The sequence below is a fragment of the Thunnus thynnus genome, chromosome 9 (assembly GCF_963924715.1).
Source record: "Thunnus thynnus chromosome 9, fThuThy2.1, whole genome shotgun sequence".
In the NCBI taxonomy this organism is placed as follows: Eukaryota; Metazoa; Chordata; class Actinopteri; order Scombriformes; family Scombridae; genus Thunnus; species Thunnus thynnus.
This window is the reverse complement of record NC_089525.1, coordinates 34,446,644-34,463,590: the sequence shown is the minus strand read 5'-3', so window position 1 is coordinate 34,463,590 and position 16,947 is coordinate 34,446,644. Positions and strand designations below refer to the sequence as shown.

General features: G+C 40.2%; 1 protein-coding gene across 1 annotated transcript in view; it reads left to right on the top strand.

The window, feature by feature from the left end:
• Nucleotides 1-10,856, top strand: part of tgfbi (transforming growth factor, beta-induced) — a 36,248-nt gene extending 25,392 nt beyond the window's left edge. The window contains exons 11-17 of the mRNA XM_067598243.1: nt 2,866-3,002; nt 4,198-4,328; nt 8,447-8,571; nt 8,648-8,750; nt 8,853-8,920; nt 9,608-9,632; nt 9,718-10,856. Of these exons, the coding sequence (XP_067454344.1) occupies nt 2,866-3,002; nt 4,198-4,328; nt 8,447-8,571; nt 8,648-8,750; nt 8,853-8,920; nt 9,608-9,632; nt 9,718-9,779 (651 nt within the window). The 3' untranslated portion in view covers nt 9,780-10,856. The remainder of the gene's footprint in view (nt 1-2,865; nt 3,003-4,197; nt 4,329-8,446; nt 8,572-8,647; nt 8,751-8,852; nt 8,921-9,607; nt 9,633-9,717) is intronic.
• Nucleotides 10,857-16,947: the final 6,091 nt, after the last annotated feature.

The following is a 16,947-nucleotide window of genomic DNA, read 5'->3' as shown; positions in this document are numbered from 1 at the left end:
ACACATCGTAAAAAGACACATTTAAATAGAATTTAAGATATGAATAAAAAGCCTGAAATGTGATTCAATAAAAGTCAAATAGAGACGTGATTCAGTGTTGATGTGAGAGAACTGAGAGTTGCAGCAGTTTGTTCACATATAAAAACTGGTTTAGTTTGGACTCTGAGGACATTTCACAACATTTGAGGTTACATCTTTCAGAACAAAGTGACATTTTAACGACCAAACGACTGATCAAACAATCAAAGATGAAAATAATCATTAGTTGCAGCCCACGCTGGGACGTCTATGGAGCGACTACATGTTGTTTTTGGCCGGTGGTCTTGCAGAGGAAACAACATGTGTCTGCTGTCCTCTGAGCGATCGGACTCTATCAGGATGTGAGGAGATTTGGCTCGTTGGCGCGTCTCAGTGTGGTTGTTGTTGTGTTTGTTGTTGTTGTTCGATGTCAGCTGATGTCAGAACAGGAAGCCGCCTAAATGATCTCCTGATGTTCTCTATTTGCAGGAGAAGTAGTGACATTTTCATTTCTGTAATGAGACACAGTGGTTTTCATGTTCCTGGATCTTATTATCGACTGTAACTTTAAAATCCTTCCTCTGCGCTGACCTCAGACTTTTTCCAGATCATAGAAGAAGCTGCTCTTTGTGTGTGTTTGGTTTTGAACGTGGTCTCTGTGTGTCAGCTGTGACGACGATCAGAGCGGCAGATTGGACGTCGTCTTGCTGAATATGCTGCTGAGTGTGTGTGTGTGTGACTGTGTCGTCTGTTGCCAGGAGGATCATCTGTCTCCCGGTGGCCGTTAATCATCTTTGGTGATGATGTCATGAGGTCACTGAGTTTCCGTCTCTGCGTCTCGTTAATGACAAACAAACGAACAGGTCTGACGGTCGCAGAGCCGAGAGACAAGAATCAGTTTATATTTCAAACATCAAACCGTTTTTTTAAATCATTTTTCAAACGGTGGTTCGACTGCAAAACTGCAGCCTCATTACTGCGACCGCATGTGGTGATGACATCATCCAGAGCATCCTGTGGTGATGTGAGTCATCAAATAAAAGCTTTGCATGTCCAGGATGAGGTGGGACCCCCCACCGATCGGAACAAGAACCTCACAGCTACGTACACAAACCATCATTCAACATTACTTTCAACTGATGGTTTCATCCAATTTAAACAGAATTTCCAGAAAAATCCTCAAAGTAAAATGTTCTGAATGTTTGTTTCCATCGATGCTGCTGTTGTGTGAATATCAGCAGATAAACCGTCGCAGAAGAAGAAGAAACAACGAGATGACGTCATTAAAACAGTCAAAGCTCAAACGATGGAAAATGACGTTTCTGTTAGTTTCATGTGTTGATGTGAGGAAGGTTACAGCCTCCTCATCATCGCTCCACACAGATCTGATGTTTTCAGCTCTTCAGTGACGTTTAAGTCACATGATTCATGACGTCATCATTTACTCATTCAGTCTGTTAAACCTCAGACAGGAAACTCTTTTAGAGATTTTTCTGGAATTTTTCAGAATTTTCCACAAACTGAAGATGTGAATAAAAACAAATGGAAACATAATAAATAAAACTTTCTTTTTTAAAAAAATGTTTTTGGGGCATTTTTAAGCCTTTATTGGACAGTTGAGCGATGACAGGAAACGAGGGGAGAGACGGACGAGAGGAAACGACTCACAACTCAGATCTGCTGCTGGAATCCAACTGCAGACGACTACCGGGACACATAACCGAACTTTAAACACATCGTTACCTTTTCTGACAAATTATCAGCTGAAATATGCATCAGTACTGGTCAATTTGACATAAATGTGTGAGGAGCTGCTGGTTTTTGTGTGTTTTCTGTATTCAGAAACTCAGAAGTCTCTGTTAGCTTCAGCTCTGCGTCAGCGACACACGGAGCTCAACTTCTTACTGAAGAACCAGTTCATATGACCAGAACCAGCTTCACCAGTCAGACTCCATTTGAAAACATCACTGTGATGGACATGATTATTATTAATATTAACTCACCTGCCAGAAATCAATGAATCTATTGGTTCATGAAATGTTACAAAACCATGAAATATGTCTGAGCTGACGTCTTCAAACCGTCCAAAAATATTCAATATTCAGTCCACATGCTGCAGGTCTCTGACTCGTGGGTGGCTCGCTCACATTTCTGCTCAGTAATGAACTCTGCAGACCGCAAGAAGTTTCCTGCTTCCCACAACTGCTAAATCTTTCCAGACACTGTGTGTGTGTGTGTGTGTGTGTGTGTGTGTGTGTGTGTGTGTGACAGAGACAGACTGAAACATTCAAGACGAACTTCATATAAAAAAAACATCTTTTCTTAATTTTCTTTGTCTGATTTCTGCTTCACCTCCTTCATGACCTCATCACCTCTCCATCACCGGTCGAGGCGTGTTATGAAGAACAGAGACAGACGTGACTTTAGCGTCTTCGATGAGTTTTTGGTCACATCTTAAAGAACAGAAACTTAACATACTGTAGTACCTGACCAATCAGAGCTCAGCATATTTCACCACCTGTGTGATGTACACAGGTGAGAGGTCACCAGCGACATCATTCCTCTTTCTCTTCTCTCTCTCTTTATTGTCATCTGGAAAGCATTCATACACCCTGTTTACACTCGGTTTTAAAATGCATCTCAGCGATCTGAACACAAGCGAACAGCTGAGACTTTTCGCCGTTCACACCTGTGTCCATCATGCATCTGTGTTCAGAAGGTCAACGGGCTTCGCACACAGTTATTACGTCAGTCTGTCACCAGGTTTGTTTCACACAGGTTGCTAAGAAAACAAGAATGTTTCAAGAACTAATCTACATGTACGGACTGTTCCAACTGTCTCTGTAGAACCTGTGCATTGAGAACGCCTGCATCGCTGCCCACGATAAGACCGGACGCTTCGCCACCATGTTCACGGTGGACAAAGTCCTCACCCCCCCGATGGGAACCGTCATGGACATCCTGAAGGCCGACGACCGCTTCAGGTGAGATTTTATACTCAACTAAACAATAAGTACCAGGAAGAGACGATCATGTCCCTCCTAACCTCCCATAAACACCAGTACTCTGAGGGAAACTGTGGTAAAGTGTTGTAAACTGTGGTAAACTGTAGTAAAGTGAGGTAAACTGTTATAAACTGTGGTAAACTGTGGTAAACTGTGGCAAACTGTTGTAAACTGTGGTAAACTGTGGTAAACTGTTGTAAACTGTGGTAAACTCAAAGTGCTGCCACATGACAGATATAAACATGCCGGTCAGGATCAGTCAGATTTTTCTGTCTGCTTCAGTTGTTCAGGAATGTTTTGGTCTGAGATATAATGTCAATCAGTCAGAATAAAAAACATCTTCAGCTGCTGAATCTGTGACGTTTAAGGCAGTCAGACTCTTCCGTCTCTGAGCTTTCTCAGGATCGTTAGCATCTCTCAGCGGCTAATAAAGCTCCCAGCTGTTGAATCATTTTTCTGTTCAATCGTCTTTCACTGACTGTCTCTCTTCTCTTCTTTCTATTCGTAATCTTCTTTAATTCGTTAGAGCAGCAGAGTTTATAAAACTAAACCACAACATTCAACTCGTCCGTCCTCTCCAGAATGTTTCACATGTTTACGTGTTCATACCGACATGTTAGTCACACTGAACTATCCTGTAATTTCACTTCATTTAATCAAATATTTGAATCAGTGAACAGATCAGAGATGTGAGCAGCCATTCAGAGGTCTGCAGGCTATGTTTAGCTTAGCACAAAGACTGCTAAGCTAGCAGTTTCCCCTTGCTTTGTGCTAAGCTAAGCTAGCAGTTTCTACCTATTTCCAATCTTTGTGCTAAACTAGGCTAGCTGTTTCCATCTGTTTCCAGTCTGTAAACTAAGCTAGGCTAGCTGTTTCCACCTGTTTCCAGTCTGTAAACTAAGCTAGGCTAGCTGTTTCCACCTGTTTCCCGTCTGTAAGCTAAGCTAGGCTAGCTGTTTCCAGTCTGTAAGCTAAGCTAGGCTAGCTGTTTCCAGTCTGTAAGCTAAGCTAGGCTAGCAGTTTCCACCTGTTTCCCGTCTGTAAACTAAGCTAGGCTAGCAGTATGTTAGCACATGGACTCACACTGTAGACTTGATGCTCTGAGGAGCCTGCAGGTTCCCACCCCTCCATCTGATCAAGGTGTAAGAAACAAACCCACCTCCTCCTCTTTCAGTCTCCTGGTCGGTGCGATCCAGACGGCAGGTATGACGGAGCTGTTGAACCAGCAGGGGACGCTGACCTTCTTCGCTCCCACCAACGACGCCTTCAACGCGCTGCCGCGTGCCGAACTCAACAGACTGATGCGTGAGTACAAAACAAATAAATTATAAAATTTTATACATATTATGAAATAAATTATAAAATAATATTATGAAATAAATTATGAAGGACATTAAAACCTGGAAGTCTCATCTCAGTGGATTAATTTAAAATTTTAACTTTTTGTTCACATTTTGAAAAGTAGAAACTCCAGTAAAGACATTAGACATGAATAAAAACCTCAGCTTGTATTTCTGTGGATTATAACATATTTATACCTGAGCTACAATCTGTGGGGGTCCAGGTATCATCGGATAATTCATAATTCATCTGTAATTCAAAAACTAAAAAACGGTAAATCTGTTATTTGTTTCAAAACAAAAAACAAAAAAACATTTTTGGTGTCAGAATCAAATAACGAAAAACCAATCAAACGCGGCCCGTTTTTGGTTTTTGCCGATTCGTTTTATCGTTATTCCTTTTTGGATTGAATATCCAGCAGGTCTGCGGACATTCAGCCGATTCGTTTTTGCGTTTGAAACCAAAAACGGAAGTCACGTGATCTATTCCTTTTTTGTTTCCCAACGAAAATCCAGAAAACCAAATCTAAAAGACTGTGCGATTTTGGTTTAGAAATCAAGTATTTTTGTCAGTTTTGTACGATAGCGGAAGCGGCTACATTAGCCTACCCATGATCCTCAGCGACCGTTGCTATGGTGAAGACGCCAGCGACAGCCGCGCGTGTGTAAACGGGATGAAGACGAGGTTATAAAACTGAACTTTACATTTCACATCCCTCATTTCAGTCCTACACTCATCAAACTGGACTTTAGATTGTGCATTTTATTCAACCTCCGCTGTTACATCATGTAATTATATATTAATTATTTATGTTTAATTTATTCTCTTGTCACCTTCATATATTTCATACACTTCGTTTCTTTGTCCATAGCACACATTATTTTCTTTACAGTTCAATGTTCAGTAAAGTACGTTGATCCTGATCATAACCAATAATCTGCAGTACTACATAATGTTATATTGACTTTATGTCGCTGGCGTCTTCACCATAGCAACGGTCGCTGAGGATCATGGGTAGGCTAATGTAGCCGCTTGATTTCTAAACCAAAATCGCACGGTCTTTTAGATTTGGTTTTCTGGATTGTCGTTGGGAAATATAAAAGGAATAGATCACGTGATTTAGTTTTTAGTATTTTGTCGTTAAGTTTGGAGTTTCTTTATTTCTGATGGAAACTTATTTTTGTGACTGAGATCGTCGGTTTAATAAAAGCCTTAAATGTTAAATATTTAGAGGTACTGCACACTGAGCTGTAAACTAAATGATATGACTGGAGTGTGATGAAACACATCAATATATATAAAAATAAAAATATATAACAATAAGCATTTCATTGGCTGAAAATGTCTCAACACATCATCTACTGTTTTAAATCAGCTCTGAACCAACAAGGCTAATGCTACACAGCAGGGCTACGACCACGCACTGACAACCAACTGTCCAATCACAGCTTGGGGGCGGGGCTTATCAGTGCACATGTTTTTATTTTTGTTATGACAGTAAATACATAAAAAGGAAATACAAATAATAAATGTATTTCACCTCATTTCTTTGATTTATTTTTATTTATTAGGCATTTTAAGTCTTCCATATCGATCGTCTGTATAAATGTGAAGAAATTAAACTGTAATCCATTATTTTAATTTTAGGAACTTGTCAAACAAACAGACACAGTTGAATTAGTCTCCTTCAGGTCTGAGTTTGCAGCTCCTTGTTTGGTCCGAACGTCCTGAAACATGTTGTTTATGTGACTCACGTCTGAACGTCTGGTTAATACAACGAGTCTGAGCAGCTTCACTTTCAGTCCTAATGTTGTTTTAACTTTGTGTTGTGTTGCTTTAACTTCTCTGAACAGCACCTCGAATCCGCCTCTGCGTATGAAACCTGCTTTATAAATAAAACTGCTTTTCCTAATAAAGACATGCAGACGGTTCGCTCTGACGTCCACAGAACACGTATGAGACCTGGTTTTAAGGTTCACAGATTTAGATGATAAATTCAGCTGGAAAGTAACTAAGTACATTTACTCAAGTATTGTAGTTAAGTACAGTACTTGAGGTACTTGTACTTTACTTGAGTATTCACTTTATACTTCCACTCCACTACATTTCTGAGGGAAATATTGTACTTTCTACTCCACTACATTTATTTGACAGTTACTTTTCAGATGAAGATTTGACACAAGATAACAAATTAATAAGCTTATAAATCACGCTGCATTATTAAAGATTAAACAAGTGGTTCCCAATACGTTTGGCTTGTGGCCCTTTACAAAGAATCAGTGTCTCTTTGTCATGTTTCAGATGTGTCTGAGTTGTTTGTAGTTTCCCCTCACATGACTTATAATAACAGTTTGAGGCCAAAACTAAAAGATTGAAAGAAAAGAAAACAATAATAATCCAAATTTATGCGTCAGAACTTTGTTTTTTCTTCTTTCCTTCCCGATCTTTCATCTCACCAACCCTCAGATTTATCTGCTGACCCTCACAAAGTAAACCGGCTCCACCTCGAGCAGCTGCAACTGACTCATCAGTATTAATAATGTACTTTGTTTAATATATATAATATACAGACGGGTGACAGAATCAACACAAAGTAGTTGTGAGTGATCAGTAGGGCTGCAGTCAACCAAAGAAAATCTTGGTCGACTGAAATCGTACATAATCTTTAACTAATCGATTAGTCGCGGGCGGGTTAGCATCTTCAGGTTATGCTAACCTATTGTTGCTAACTTTGGAGCTAACCTCCTTCACTTTTGCAGCACTTGGGGAAACAACAGACCTGACATATTTTTCATGACACATTTATTAACTGACACACTGTAGTCTGTTCTGTACATTTACTGCCAGACTGACAACTTACCGTTAACCTTTTCCTCTGCTCCGCTCACATCCACCGTCACTTTCCCGCCGCTCTTTCCCGCTCGCTACGCAAACATACTAAGCGCTGCCCTATTCCTAAACGGAGTTACACTACTGATATTTAGCGTTATTTTTGGCATTAAAAAATATCTTTTGGCCTGGCGGGGGATCATTGATATTATTACAGGAGAAACGCTGATTCAGTAAACGTTCAGTAAACGTTGAGTCCAGTTAGACCCAGCAGGCTCCATCAGGTTGGGCGAGTTCAAAGTTGTGAAAACAACGGGGGTGTTTTGAATACACCCCCGTTGTTTTCACAGGTAATTTGTTAGTCTGTCCCCCCCGCCACAGGACATAATGGATTAATCCTGGAAGGCTGTTGATGTAGCACTTCTCTCCTTATGAAAATAGCACGGAGATTATTCGACCAATGAGAATTTAGTCGGACGAGAGCATATCACACCTGGACCAGGTTTTCCTTTAATCTGTCACCTGTCTGTATTACAGCCTACTGCTGCTAATACTTATGCACTTGATGATTTTAAATGACAACATTAGAATGAAACATGAACGTATCCGTAGCGACGTCAGAATGAAACATGAACGTATCCATGGCGACGTCAGAATGAAACATGAACGTATCCGTGGCGACGTCAGAATGAAACATGAACGTATCCGTAGCGACATCAAAATGAAACATGAACGTATCCGTGGCGACGTCAGAATGAAACATAAACGTATCCGTGGCGACGTCAGAATGAAACATAAACGTATCCGTGGCGACATCAAAATGAAACATGAACGTATCCGTGGCGACGTCAGAATGAAACATGAACGTATCAGTAGCGACATCAAAATGAAACATGAACGTATCCATGGCGACGTCAGAATGAAACATGAACGTATCCGTAGCGACGTCAGAATGAAATGTAGCGGCTCCTAGTCGGTCGTTTGTCAGCCGCTCAGGATGAAACATTTATTTTAATGACATTTGATGAATTTATTCTGTGTGAAGTGTTATTACAGACATGTCTGAACTCGCCGCCACCCGTCCACTCACTCATTGACTCATTGATGTTTAAACCTCAAAGACTTCTGGGAAACGATGTTTGTTCTTACTTCCGGAGCAGAATCTCGAAGTTACAGTTTCACTCCGTCTCTCTGTTTGATGTTTTTGTGTGTGTGTGTGTGTGTGTGTGTGTGTGTGTGTGTGTGTGTGTCAGGTAACCATCAGGAGCTGTCAGGTGTGCTCCGGTATCACCTGGGGGAGGAGATGCTGGTCAGTGGAGGAGTCGGATCTCACACCAGAGTCAAACCTCTGCAGGGGGGGAAGCTGGAGCTCGGCGTGGTCAGTCCTCTCTCCTCACTCGTCAATAACTTTATTTAAACACCGATCGGTATTGATAATCTCCTCTGCGTTGCAGCGTAACTACACCGTGTACGTTAACAAGATCCCGTTGGCGGACGCGGACCTGATGGCGACTAACGGAGTCGTCCACGCCATCAACAGCATCATCAGACCTCTGCGTGAGTTCAGACTGTTTCCCGCTCTGAGCCTTTAAGTGTTAAATGTGTCGGCCGGATGTCGCCGTGGTGACAGACAGTCTGCTGGTCTTTGTGTCTCTGCAGCTGCGAAGGTGGACAGAGAACAGGCTGACGGACCTTCAGCTCCGCTCAGAGGACCCCACACCACCAGGGTGAGAAAACACAGAGTGACACTAATAAACATGTTTCACCTCCAACATACTCGCAGCTCTTTATTGTGATTATTGAGGCCAAAAATGTTTGATTTTGCAGCAGCTTTTCTCAAAAAATTGCAATACAATTTGCAATATTTTATGTCTCTTTTTGCGGTAAAATTGCAGGAATTGGGGAAAGAGTTTTTTTAAAAACTACCACCGATGAAGAGTCATGTATATAATCACTTCCTGCACGCTGCAATGACGTTACCACGACAAGAAATGTGACAATTAGTCCAAAAAAATTGTCCAGAAACTATTAAAAACACGTCAGTGAGTCACAGCGCTGCACTGGGTCACATGATCCTTCATCATGAAGAGTTTGGTCACGTTAGTTTGTTTAGAAACGGATCCAAAGACTAATAACAGCATCATGTTTTCAGTCTCTGGAGAGTAGTTCTGTGTACGGCAGACGCTACTGAGCATGTGCAGGAACGCGGTTCTGTTTACAGCTTCACCAGCTTGTTGCGCTGCAGATCATCAACCTCTGGACTTCAGAAGTTCACAACGAGGATCTGGCCAAAAAGAAATGAAACACTTACAGCAAAAAAATAGGAAATATTAACCAGAAGACATGAAGGTTGTCATAATGTTATTGAATGGTTCTTTATTTAACTGCTTCTCCTCCTTCGTTCTGTCTCGCAGCTCGACTCCAGGAGCTTCAGGGACGGTGAGTTTATCTGAAATATTTTTCTAAACATCTGGTTAAAATGTAGAATTAAAATCTGACAGAGAAGTTTCTTTCTGTTTGTCAGACGATCTTTTCCAGAAGGTGCTGAAGAGTCGCTCCAGCAGGACGATGAAACACAGCCAGTAAAACCACAGAGCGAGAGGACGAGACAGGCGTCCAAACTCAGCGCCACATCTGAGCAACCAAAGAAGAAGAACAGATTTCAGTTCTCACACAAAGGAGAAAAATCCCCCTTAAATTCCCTTCAACACTTCTGCTGTCTGTTGTGTTTCTGGATCCTTTTTAATAGTTTAGTTTTTCCCACATTTGAACAGAAGAAGTTCAGTCGCCATGGAGACAGAAACCAAAACATTCCACGGAAATTCTCCCAAAAATCCCGTTTTCACCTGGTTTTAATATTCAAAATAAAAACTTCAGATTTTCTTTTTTTTGTTGTTGTTTGTTTACACAGTTGTTGAAAGTTGTTGAAAGGAACTCTGGGAAATGTAGGAAACCACTAAGTGAAGTTGATGTAACTCAGACTGGAGGTGTGAAGTGTGAAACTCTCCTGATAGTCGAACCGTCCTGCAGCTTTTATATTCTGTTTACATGATCTCATCTTTCTTTCTGATAAATCACATTTACTCTGTCATGTTGGCAGACAGCTAAGAATACCGCAATACCCATGAGCCTCAGCTGCTGTTGCTTAATAAAACATGTCGCCATGGTTACTGAGTTCACCCAAAGTGAGCCAGAAATTAAAAGGGAACCGATTTAATCTGCATATTGTAAAATAAATTTAATCTCTAGCGTGACTGAATTTTTAAGCTCTGTGATTGGCTGTTTCTTGCTGAAATGCACCTTGGGAGTCGTAGTTAACTTCTCTCCTTCAGTTTTTACGTCCACAGACTCGTATCTTCGACTTTTTTTACTAAAGAATCAGATATTTTCTGACACAGTGGTTCATCTTTTGTTGTGATGATTCAAACAGGAGAGTTTCATGCTGAGAACTGAGAGAAACATGAACCAGGAGCATCTGAAATAAGTAGATGATTGTGTGTTCAGGAAGCTGCGTGTGTGTGTTTCTGGGAGGTGTGAGAGCATCTGAGGGGGATTTTTCTGCCTTTTTTTTTAGTCACTTAGACAGAAGAAGAAGATGAAATATTGTTTGTAAAGACATGTTTCAGTTGCTTTTTTACTTTTTTTTTTTTTTTTTTTTTTTTTTACCAAACCAGTGTTCTTGTTGTTGTGTGTACACACTAAAAAAAATCACTGAGTTCAGATTTGACCCAGTTTGGGTCGACGTAGCGCCGACACAAGTTTTAGTGTTTTTATTTCCTTGTTGCGTTATTAACACAAACTAATCTTGTTATAATCTGTTTAAACTTACATGTCACAGTTTGTTATTGATTGTTAATAACTTCTGAATGTCGTCTGCACGTCGTTTTGTACAAGAAACATTTATGACAGTTTTTATCTGAAGCTTGTTGTGTGTAACACTGGCTCACAGTAACAGACGCTACAGTTAACTCCATGTTTATTGGTGCTTTATTGATCCAAACTGGGTGGAGTTTTAAACCAGTGTTTTTGTTGTGTGTGTAAAAAAACAGAAAAAGAAAAAAATTGTTTTTTGACCAAATGTCAATTTCTGAACTTTCACGTCTGTAAAAAAAAAAAAAAAAGAAGGTGTTTTGTACTCTGTGTTGACGTCCTGCAGCATGTCGGCAGGTTCGAGCTCAAACTAAACAAAACTAAACTAAATGAGCTGATGATGGTTTTCTGGAGGTTTTTAGGATTTTTTTTTTTTTTTCTTTTGTGTTTTTGTAAAATAAAGCTGAAAAATGAGCTCTGAGAACTCGTCTCTGACTCTGTGTGTGTGTTTCTACATAAATAACAGTCTCAGAGTTCAGGCCGGGTTCATTTCACTCTCTGCTGCTTTGTAAAAAAGGCTGCAGAGCGTCGACGCGTCACAGCCGTCACACCGACTTAAATCATCTGTAATCTGCAGCAGTGGAAGAAGTTCTCACATCCTTTACTGCAGTAAAAGTACATAAGTATTATGAGCTTGATGTAGTTAAAGTATTGCAGTAAAAGTACATAAGTATTATGAGCTTGATGTAGTTAAAGTATTGCAGTAAAAGTACATAAGTATTATGAGCTTGATGTAGTTAAAGTATTGCAGTAAAAGTAGTGGTTTGGTCCCTCTGACTGATATATTATTATATATGACATCATTAGATTATTAATAGTGAAGCATCAGTGTTAGAGCAGCATGTTACTGTTGTAGCTGCTGGAGGTGGAGCTAGTTTACACTACTTTATATACAGTTAGCTAGTTTAGTCCAGTGGTTCCCAACCTAGGGGTCGGGCCCCTCCAAAGGGTCAGCAGATAAATCTGAGGGGTGGTGAGATGATTAATGGGAGAGGAAAGAAGAAAAAACAAAGTTCTGATACACAAATCTGTTTTCAGTTTTTGGACTTTTTCTCTAATCTTTGATTTTTGCTGAAATATTGGATCATTTGAACATTTATTGAAATGAAAGCATGTGAGAAGTTTAGAGGGAAAAATCACTATTTGGTGGAGCTGTTAACAACTCATAGACATGTGAAATGTGACCCCGACTACACACTGCTTTTTGTAAGACGTCAAAAGACAAAAAGGTTGGAAACCACTGGTTTCATCTTTAACAATGTGTTGTATTTTAAAAGCTTGTTATATTATCCATTGTGTCAAATCTTCATCTGAAAAGTAACTAAAGCTGTCAAATAAATGTAGTGGAGTAGAAAGTACAATATTTCCCTCTGAAATGTAGAAAGTTGCATCACATGGAAATACTCAAGTAAAGTACAAGTACCTCTAAACAGTAGTTGAGTAAATGCACTTAGTTACCTTCCACCTCTGGTAATCTGTGCACGTTTCCTGCGTGCACGCTCGCTGCTGCAGCTGAAGCTGCTGCAGGAGGATCAGAGTTATGAAACATTAATGTGGTCCAGGTGAGGTCAACAGAAGCAGAGTCCAACAGAAACACAGCTTTTTTTACAGGTTTTAATGTGAGGCAGTGAATGCCTCACGGTTTCCTCCGGAGGGAAAAAGAAAACAGAGCAGAAACACAGTTCAGACCTGAATATTCCAAATCACACAACAGAGACGACAAGATGAACACGAGGACGTTAACTCGTCATAAACACGTCTTCAATTAAACAACAAAAACAAGACGACTGACGACAGACGTCAAGAACAGAACAACATTTTAGTCATTTTTTTAAAGCAGAAATGTTAAAAAGTTGCCGGTTGCAGCTTCTGAAACGTGACGATTTCAAGCTTTTCTGTGTCAAACATGATAATAACTGAATATATAATAAATAAAGTGAATATCTTTGTGTTTTAGACTGTTGATGACGTCACCGTGAGCTCAAGATGATAATCGGCAGATTAATCGATGATGAAAATAATCGTTGGTTGCACTCTCAGTAGCAGTGTTTCCCTCCACTTCATTAAAGACTTCATCTTCAGCTTCCTCTTCTGATGTCGGATGTTAAACAAGGTCAAAGTTCAGAAACTTGCTGCCTGCAAGTCAAAAGTCAGAGTTCTCATATTATTCTGACTTTTCATCAGAACAGTTCAACTAATTCTCGTAATATTATGAGTTTTTATTCCGGTTTTATTCTGACTTTTTGTCTTTTAATATTATAAATTCTCTCATATTACAACATTTATTTCTCATATTATTACGACTTTCTAGTAATATGAACATAAATGCCTGTCTGCTCTGTAGCCTTAGTTGCTAAGGTGGTTGCTAAGGTGGTTGCTAAGGTGTTTCCATGTGTTGTTCAGCTCCAACACGTACGGATGGATTTGAGAAGTTGACATTTGGAGTAAAGAAGGAGAAGAAGAAGTGAAATCCTGCTACTATAGTTTGTTTACGTAGCCTCCGGAGCCGGAGGAAGCTTCCTGAAGCTGACCAATCAGAACAGAGTGGGCTCATCAGGAGGCCGGCCTTAAAGAGACAGGAGCTAAAACGGCCTGTTAGAGACAGAGGCTGAACTGAGGGGCTGCATAAAGGACCAGTAGAAGATAAATAAGGAGTTTTTATTCCAGTAGAGCCCCAGAATATAAACATAGAGGCTGGAGATGAGCAGAATATGAGTCCTTTAATCTGACAGCTGGAGTTACTGGTTATTGTGGAGATTCAGGTTTTATAGTTTATCAAATGAGATGCATTATTATACAGTATAATAAACTACACAACAGTATATATATAATACTACAGCTCCATTAATCTACTGTTTACATGTTATTTATAACAGGGAATAAGTGATTGACCCAGCAATGTGATTGGTTGTTAATTTGGGTTTAAATGAACCAATCACAGAACTATTTTTCTCATATTTGAAATAAAACGATCAAACTCAAATCATATCTCAATGTTTTTATTCATTTTTATATTTTCAGTGTCATTTCTTTTTTCCACATAATTGAATCTTTTGCTCCAAACTGCAGAAACCGGAGTCTGCTTCAGTAATATCTTCATCTTATTTAAACACCTCAACAGACTTAATTAAATCAACTCATTTTTCTTGTTATTAGAGGGGAGACAGAGTCTTTTATCCGCCTGTCGGTGCCGCGTGTCTGAGCTCGCTGCTCGTCGTTCTCTCGTCCGGTGGAGTTAATGCAGAACACATTGGAGCTGCTGCGGTGTTTGTGCAGAGATGAGTGACAGCAGCAGATAATGCAGGACAGCTGCTGCTCGCTGCAGGAGAGCTCTGTGAAATTACAGCGGACGTGTTTGTGTTCAGAGATGTTCGGTCAGATTTGAACCTCCGGCTGACAAACACAATTACTTCATTAAACATTCAAACTATAATTAAATCATCTTAAATTCCTCTTTAATGTCTGGTAACGAGTCACAAACACGTCAGACTGAAGAAGTCATCTAAAATACTACTAGTATACACTAAATATAAAGTACATTATTAGTACTAATGCAGTCCGGTGGTTCCCAACCTAGGGGTCGGGCCCCTCCAAAGGGGTCGTGAGATGATTAATGATTCATTTTTCATGGTTCTTGTGAAATGTTGTCGTTTGATCCTGAGCTGTTTGTCTGTAAGAATTTAAAAACCATCAGAAACATGGAGTCACAAGACGAAACGTTCTGGAAACACTGGTTTAACGTTTAACTAACATTTACAAGTTTATCATTTTATTTCATGTTGGTTTTAATCAGAAAAGTAACCGAAGCTGTGAGATAAATGTAGTGCAGAGGATGAATGAAGTCGATGAAAATGAAAATACTCGAGTGAAGTAGAAATACTTCAACATGTTACTTCAGTACAGTAGTTGTAGTATTTATTCAGCCTGCAGCTGTGATCTCTGGAGGAAACTTTCAGCTTTTATGGCTGCAGGAAGTAAAATGATCTTCATAGAAAAGACTCTAACAGTGCACCCGTTAACAAGACAATCAGTCGCCATAGCAACCACAACCCAGACAGTCTCTTCAGACGGTCACTTCAAGGACCCAGTAAACCGTACTGTTGTGTGTGTGATGACCAAATGTAAGTAGGATGGTTGTTGTGAGGTTGTCTGAACGTTGTGTCTGAACCTCGCTGCTTGTTCTGTTCTCAGCTGTGGTTTGTGGTTCTTGTTAAGTTTAATCACTGAGCTGTGTGGAAACGTGAACCTTCATGTTGAACACACAGTGTTTTAATGACATGTGCGTCTGTGTGTGTGGACGTTACTTTATATGTTTGTCATGCTGATTATCTCTTTACTACTTAGACACTAATTCATGTGTTTTCCTTGTTTAATTCCATCAGTGAAGATAATTAGTCTGCTGTTTCAGACCACACACGAACCCTCCATCACCTCCCTGCACCGCAGCAGACCAGACGGTAAGAGACGGAGTTTGTATCTGATGCTTTAAACCTTCAGCTGCACAAGTTCAGTCACTTTATTAACAGCTGATTCACTGTGAACTTCCTTCTTTTACACGTTGAGTCAGTTTTAAATCAGTCTGTCGGATAAACTGAGCTGCTTTAACACGATTATGTGAATATTTAACATGACACAGCGTGTGTGTGTGTGTGTGTTAGTGTGTGTTAGTGTGTGTGCGTTAGTGTGTGTGCGTTAGTGTGTGTGTTAGTGTGTGTGTGTTAGTGTGTGTGTGTTAGTGTGTGTGTGTGTGTGTGTTAGTGTGTGTGTGTGTGTTAGTGTGTGTGTGTGTTAGTGTGTGTGTGTGTGTTAGTGTGTGTGTGTGTTAGTGTGTGTGTGTGTTAGTGTGTGCGTGTGTGTGTGTGTTAGTGTGTGTGCGTGTGTGTGTGTGTTAGTGTGTGTGTGTGTGTGTGTGTTAGTGTGTGTGTGTGTTAGTGTGTGTGCGTGTGTGTGTGTGTGTGTGTGTGTTAGTGTGTGTGTGTGCGTGTGTATGTGTGTGTGTGTGTGTGTGTGTGTGTTAGTGTGTGTGTGTATGTGTGTGTGTGTGTGTGTTAGTGTGTGTGTGTGTGTGTGTGTGTGTGTGTGTGTGTGTATGTGTGTGTGTGTGTGTTAGTGTGTGTGTGTGTGTGTGTGTGTGTATGTGTGTGTGTGTGTGTGTTAGTATGAGTGTGTGTGTGTGTGTGTGTGTGTTATCTCTCTGCTAACTTGACTTAAAATAACGGACTCGTTCGGAGACTTTCCAAATGTGAAAATCCTGATGATGAAACGAGTCATTTCGCCGGTTGTGATGCTCAGAAGCATCACATGATAGATGTGGAGGTCGGGGGGGGGGGGGGGGGGGGGGGGGGGGGGTGTTAGGTAGTTAGATTTCAAAAAGTGGCAAAAAAAGTGAACTTAAGTCCAGGAGATGCTGTTCGCTTCCTGTTTCCAACCGCCAGTCAGCATATTTTTTTAAACACCTTAATGTGGTGTTTATTGTTGCCATGACAACCAAGGTTGCCTAACTTTAAAGGAGCAGTAACCACATTTCAACTGAACATTTTAACCCAAACCAGGATCTTAATCACAGCGTTTATTGTTTAACAGCGATGTTTTATAAAGCAGCATATTTTACAGGTTCAGGTTTTTGTAAATTATAAACAGGATACAAGCAGCGTAAAGGTGTGTAAGAGTCACTTTATTTACATAAAAAAAGGATCGTTGTAATTTTATGAATGAGTCTGTTGAGAACGGGCTGGTTGTTTGGTCCTCTGGTGTCGCTGCTTATCTTCCTCAGAAACACACCTGCCAGGTGACGACAGACTCCTTCCTGTTTTATCAGATACAAATGTTTGATATTTTCCAAACTGAAATTGTTAAATTGTTTTGAGATCATTTTGTTTTAAAT